Genomic DNA, 7,103 nt, shown 5'->3' with positions numbered 1-7,103 from the left:
ACTTTTTGTTATATACTTAGAGGATTGATTTAAATAATAGTTAAAATTTGAAGACTAATTAAGCTAAATTTAATTACCTTAGATGTAAACTACTCAAAGTTTTAAAAAATTGTTAATATTTTCTTAAAATAAAACTTTCATTGATTTAAGCAATTCTATACCGTAAACTAAAATAAAAAAGTTTCCTATTTTAGTATTTGGCACAAGAATAAATTATATTTCTTTGTTGATTTTTTAACTTATCGTATCAATATTTTTCTTTTTGAAAATATTATATTGAACGTGAGTATTTTTATGATTGTTTAAATTTGGCATTTTCAAATTATTTAAAAATTAAAATGGAAATTAAAATAATGTTTCTCCTCTTATTTAAGTTGATAACTTGTAAAAAAATACAAAATATGATACTGATTTTTTTGAGAAAAAAAGTTAATAGTCTTTTTCACACTTCTTTTTACATAACTAATTAATTTTTATATGAAAAAAATAATATTCAAGTTCAAATACAATTAGAAATAGAAGACTTGAATTTTTTTAATAAAATGTTGGACTTTTATTGTTTAATTAACAAAATTTTAACGAAAGGATTGATTAATCAAAATTAAATAATAGTTAAATTCAATACAAAATTTTGTGTATATAAGAATTTTAAAAAGGGAGATAGATAAAGTAAATTCTAAAGGGAGATAGATAAAGAAAGACACTTGCAACAGTATAAATAATAGAAGTTTTATGATTTATATGCAGAAGCAAGAAGCACTTATACAATTAAGTTGTTTTCCATATATGCGTTGCAGAAGTTGAAGAAGTCAGAGACCTTAATATGGGTGGACTTTGTGGAGTGTCCTAAGGTTCAAGATGAAAAAATGGAGGACCTTCACATGGACTTGATGGAGTAGTCTATGGTTCAAGTTGGAAAAGTGGGGACCTTGATATGAATTTGGTGGAGTGGCCAGCGGTTTATAAGGCAAGACTTTTTGTTGTTTACTTATCAGGTACAGATTTAATGAAAGGATTCATTTGAATAATAGTTAAAATTTGAAGACTAATTAAGCCAAATTTAATTACCTTTGATGTAAACTACTTAAAGTTTTAAAAAAATCATTAATATTTTCTTAAAATAAAAATTTCATTGATTTAAGCATTTCTATACGGTAAACTAAAATAAAAAATGTTTCTTGTTTTAGTATTTGGCACAAGAATAAATTATATTTCTTTGTAGATTGTTTAAGTTATCGTATGGATTTTTTGTTTTAGAATATTATATTGAACTTGAGTATTCTCATGATTATTTAAATTTGGCAGTTGCAATTATTTAAAAAGTAAAATGGAAATTAAAATTATGTTTCTCCTCTTATTTAAGTTGATAACTTGTAAAAAATATAAAATATGATACTGATTTTTTTTTTGAAAAAAAAATTAATATTCATGTTACTTCTTTTTATATAACTAATTAATTTTTATATGATAAATAAAATAATATTCAAGTTCGAATACAATTAGAAATACATGACACAATAACTTTTCCAATTGATGATAATTAAATCTAGTCTTTTTTTCCTATATAAGAGAATATTATTTTGTGAACTGAAAAATTGATTAAAATTAAATAATTAGATTGGAACAAAATAATTTTTTTATAGATGTTTTAATAGAAATAGTCTTTAGAGTACACCCTTTCCCTATAATTGATGTATTCATCAATTAATTGAGTTAGATATTTTAATAAATTGTATATTTATTTATCTCTTCTATCACTATTCGTAAACTATCACCATAAATGAAATTTAGACAAAAACTTTAATATATGAAGACTTGTGGTCTAACAATAAATAGCTAGGACCATAATTTTATAATTTAAAAAACATGCCACACTTCTTTGTAGATCTTCTAATTTACTTTTTAAGTTAAATATGATCTACAATACATGGAGAAATTTGGAACAAGACTAAAAACTATGATCTCAATAATTATGATAGACCAAGTTAAACAAGCAATTTAAACTTCTTTGTATCTCACTAATTCACTAATTAATTTTTAATAAAAAAGAAAATAATATTATGATTAAAAAAAATTAGAAATAGACAACACAACAATCATTAATGACAATGAAGATTAATTAGTCTTTTTCACATATAAGAAGAATATTATTTTGTGAATTGAAAAATTGATCAAAATTAAATAGCTAGCTTGGAACGAAATAATTTTTTTTATAGATTTTTTTAACCAAAATTGTCTTTAATGTAAACTCTTTTCCTATAATTGATTTATTCATCAATTATATTTTTTTTCCTTGCTTGACTTAACTCGCAACAATTGTTTGATATGAAGGTAATGCAGTGACCTATGGTTCAAGTTGAAGAAGTCAGACCTTAACATCATGGCTAGACTTTGTGGGGTGTCCAAAGGTTCAAGATGAAAAAATGAAAAACCTTGAGATTGACTTGATTGTGTGAGCTATGATTTAGAAGACAATTTTCTTTTACATTATTTTTAGTTTGAATATTGAAAATTTGATAATTTAATATTAATCATGGGTTGGGATTTGATGAAATAGAAGACTTGATTTTTTTCTTAAAAAAATATTGGACTTTTGTACGTAACAAAAGTTTAACGAAAGGATTGATTAAATAAAAGTTAAAATTTGAATTTTAGTGACACCAAATTTTCATTTAAGCGGTATTATAGGATAAATTAAAATAAAATGATTCTTACTTATTTTTGAAAAAAAAAAAACTGTACCAAAAAGAATGTTTCTTATGTTAGTATTCAGCACAAGAATAAATCATATTTCTTTGTTATTAATTTTGATTTTTTTATGAATTTAGTGTATATAGGAATTTTAAAAAGGGAGATTGATACAGTAAATACAAAAATTTTCGTATTCTAAGAATTAATTCGGGAGAATTGGATAATTAAGTCGATAATTTAGTATTTGGCACAATAATAAAAAAGGTAAAAAATAATGAAAAGTGAAAGAGAAAAACAGGCAGGGCAGCAGTATAAATAATAGAAGTTTGATGATTTATATGCAGAACCAACAACTACACTTGTTTCAGCTCTAAAAAAAAACACTCGTTTTCTATATTTGCGTTGCATGATCATGAATTCCTCCTCCATTATTTATATTCTTGTCTTTGTCCACCTTTGGTTGTTTAGTTTACCTTATGGTGATTGCAGAGAGAGTGTGTGCATCCCAAGTGAGCGTGAGACACTTATGAAGATTAAGAATAATCTCATAGATCCTTCAAATAGGCTTTGGTCTTGGAATCATAATCATACCAACTGTTGCCACTGGTATGGAGTCCTCTGCCACAACCTTACTTCCCATGTTCTTCAGCTTCACCTCAACACTTCATATTATGCTTTCAAGTATGACTACTATAATGGATTCTACCATAGATTCGATGAGGAAGCTTATCGGAGATGGAGCTTTGGTGGAGAGATAAGTCCTTGTTTGGCTGATTTAAAGCATTTGAATTACTTGGACTTGAGCGGCAATTATTTCCTTGGAGAAGGTATGTCAATTCCTTCTTTCCTTGGGACAATGACTTCCTTGACTCACCTCAACCTCTCTCAGACTGCATTCAGTGGGAAGATTCCTCCTCAGATCGGGAATCTCTCTAAGCTTCGATATCTTGACTTGAGCTACAATGATTTTGAAGGTATGGCAATTCCTTCTTTCCTTTGTGCAATGACCTCCTTGACTCACCTCGACCTCTCTTATACTCCATTCATGGGGAAGATTCCATCTCAGATTGGGAATCTCTCCAATTTGGTCTATCTTGGCCTTGGAGGTAGTTATGATCTGTTAGCTGAAAATGTAGGATGGGTATCAAGTATGTGGAAGCTTGAATATCTTTATTTGAGTAATGCAAACCTATCCAAAGCATTTCATTGGCTACACACTCTCCAATCTCTTCCTTCTTTGACCCACCTATCTTTGTCAGGATGCACACTCCCTCACTATAATGAACCATCCTTGCTCAACTTCTCATCTCTGCAAACTCTCGATCTTTCCGATACTGCCATTTCTTTTGTCCCCAAGTGGATATTCAAATTGAAGAAACTTGTTTCTCTTCAATTACAGGGAAATGAAATTCAAGGTCCGATTCCTGGTGGTATTCGAAACCTCTCACTTCTTCTAATTCTTGACTTGTCTTTCAATTCATTCTCATCTTCTATACCTGATTGCTTATACGGTCTTCATCGTCTCAAGTCTTTGGACCTAAGTTCCAGCAACTTGCATGGGACTATTTCTGATGCCTTGGGAAATTTGACTTCTCTTGTTGAACTTGATTTATCAATTAATCAACTTGAAGGAAACATTCCAACTTGTTTGGGTAATTTGACTTCTCTTGTTGAACTTCATTTATCACGTAATCAACTTGAAGGAAACATTCCAACTTCTTTGGGTAATCTCTGCAACTTAAGGGTGATAGATTTATCATATCTCAAACTCAACCAACAGGTTAATGAACTTTTAGAAATTCTTGCTCCTTGTATTTCCCATGGACTCACAACACTTGTAGTTCAGAGTTCACGACTTTCAGGCAATCTGACAGATCATATTGGAGCATTTAAAAATATTGATCTGCTAGATTTTTCCAACAACTCAATTGGTGGTGCTCTTCCTAGATCATTTGGAAAACTTTCATCATTAAGATATCTCGATCTCTCTATGAATAAATTCAGTGGAAATCCATTTGAAAGTCTTCGATCACTCTCTAAATTGTTATCTCTTCATATTGACGGCAATCTTTTTCACGGAGTTGTCAAGGAAGATGATCTTGCAAATCTTACAAGCTTGACGGAGTTTGTCGCATCGGGGAACAATTTCACTTTAAAAGTGGGTCCCAATTGGATTCCTAATTTTCAACTTACCTATTTGGAAGTGACATCATGGCAGTTAGGTCCCAGCTTTCCATTGTGGATTCAGTCACAAAACCAACTTCAATATGTTGGACTATCTAACACGGGGATTTTCGGTTCTATTCCCACACAGATGTGGGAAGCACTTTCTCAGGTTTCGTATTTAAACCTCTCTCGTAATCATATCCATGGTGAGATTGGGACTACATTAAAGAATCCAATATCTATCCACGTTATTGATCTAAGCTCAAATCACTTGTGTGGTAAATTACCCTATCTTTCAAGAGATGTGATTTGGTTAGATCTTTCGAGCAATTCATTCTCTGAATCCATGAATGACTTTTTATGTAACGATCAGGATGAGCCAATGCAATTAGAACTTCTGAATCTTGCATCAAATAATTTGTCAGGAGAGATACCTGATTGCTGGATGAATTGGACATCTCTTGGGGATGTAAATTTACAAAGCAACCATTTTGTTGGGAACTTACCCCAATCCATGGGTTCCTTGGCAGACCTGCAGTCTTTACAAATTAGTAACAACACACTCTCAGGAATATTTCCAACCAGTTTGAAGAAGAATAACCAATTGATATCCTTGGACCTTGGGGAAAATAATCTTTCAGGAACTATTCCAACATGGGTTGGAGAAAACCTCTTAAATGTGAAAATCCTCCGCCTTCGATCAAACAGTTTTGCCGGCCACATTCCAAAGGAAATATGTCAGATGAGTCTTCTTCAGGTTTTAGACCTTGCACAAAACAATCTATCTGGCAATATACCGAGCTGTTTCAGTAACTTGAGTTCCATGACACTAATGAACCAAAGTACAGATCCTCGTATCTCTTCTGTAGCTCTTTTGAGCCCATATTACTCTTCCAGAGTTAGTATAGTTAGTGTGCTACTATGGCTAAAAGGAAGAGGAGATGAGTACAGAAACATTCTGGGTTTGGTAACAAGCATTGATCTGTCAAGTAACAAGTTATTAGGGGAGATACCAAGAGAAATCACATATCTAAATGGATTGAATTTTTTAAACTTGTCCCACAACCAATTGATTGGTCATATTCCACGAGGTATAGGTAATATGAGATCATTACAGTCCATTGATTTTTCGAGGAATCAACTTTCTGGTGAAATCCCTCCAAGCATTGCAAATTTGAGCTTTCTGAGCATGCTAGACTTGTCTTACAATCATTTGAAGGGAAATATTCCAACAGGAACTCAATTGGAAACCTTTGATGCCTCCAGCTTCATCGGCAACAATCTATGTGGTCCACCACTGCCCATAAACTGCAGCTCCAATGGGAAAACCCATAGTTATGAAGGAAGTGATGGGCATGGAGTGAATTGGTTTTTTGTCAGTATGACAATTGGATTTATTGTGGGATTCTGGATAGTGATTGCTCCTTTGCTGATTTGTAGATCATGGCGGTATGCCTATTTTCATTTCCTTGATCATGTGTGGTTCAAACTTCAATCTTTTCGCTTAGGTAGTATCACTGTCTAGTGTTGCTTAGAATACTCCGAAGTTTTATCATTGTATTGGCAGCTTGATCAATTTGTAGTCATTGCTATCTTCTTCTTTTTTTTCAAATTTGAGAGCCTTATTTAAATTCTGTTTTTGGATGTAAAGAGGGAGAGTAGCTGAACGTAAAGAGGGGAAGGATAGGAGGTGTGGGGAAATGGAACTAAGGATAACCAAGTAATTTCAAAAGCTTTGGTAGTCTCAATAGCATTTTTGGTAGTGACAATAGTAGCCCATATATATATATAAATGATTATATGTTTGATACAACAAAATCCAGGATAGATAAAACAACCCATACCAACTATACAAATTACAAGTTAATTATTATTTTTACATATTTTGATGCACAATAAATAGCACCAACACAACAATGTTATATTTAATATATTTTTTAATATTAACTATTTTAATATAATTAATACTGTTATTTGAACAACATACACTTATTAGATGTATGCCTATAATATTAACATTTTTATTAGATGTAAATAAAGAAGAGTAATTATTTTAAAAAAGAATTATATAAATATACACTTATTAGTATTGGATATGACTTTACACTCCATATAAAACAAATTCAATAAACGACACCTGAATCTTTTGTTCATAAATTTAGGGACATGAAAGGTGCATAGATTTTTCTAGTAGTGTCACATAGGGGTGGAAATGAGCCAAGCCAAGCCAAGTTTTATTAGGCTTG

General features: G+C 31.0%; 1 protein-coding gene across 1 annotated transcript; it reads left to right on the top strand.

Annotated features, from left to right (window-relative positions):
- The first annotated feature begins 3,054 nt into the window (after nt 1-3,054).
- Nucleotides 3,055-6,572, top strand: LOC100784493 (receptor-like protein EIX1). The gene is made up of 2 exons (XM_041010595.1): nt 3,055-4,379; nt 4,602-6,572. The coding sequence occupies exons 1-2, from the start codon at nt 3,098-3,100 to the stop codon at nt 6,380-6,382; spliced, it is 3,063 nt and encodes a 1,020-aa protein (XP_040866529.1). The 5' UTR covers nt 3,055-3,097; the 3' UTR covers nt 6,383-6,572.
- Nucleotides 6,573-7,103: the final 531 nt, after the last annotated feature.

This window comes from Glycine max, chromosome 16, assembly GCF_000004515.6.
Source record: "Glycine max cultivar Williams 82 chromosome 16, Glycine_max_v4.0, whole genome shotgun sequence".
Classification (NCBI taxonomy): domain Eukaryota; kingdom Viridiplantae; phylum Streptophyta; class Magnoliopsida; order Fabales; family Fabaceae; genus Glycine; species Glycine max.
Note: the sequence above shows the minus strand (reverse complement) of the source record. Positions and strands in the feature narration are given on the sequence as shown.

What these genes read in the sequence shown, in the direction of transcription:
- LOC100784493 (XM_041010595.1), top strand. Translation starts at nt 3,098, where the DNA reads ATGATCATGAATTCCTCCTCCATTATTTATATTCTTGTCTTTGTCCAC. An exon ending in TGTTGAACTTCATTTATCAC is followed by an intron (nt 4,380 to 4,601) that starts GTAATCAACTTG and finishes TTGATCTGCTAG; the next exon opens with ATTTTTCCAACAACTCAATT.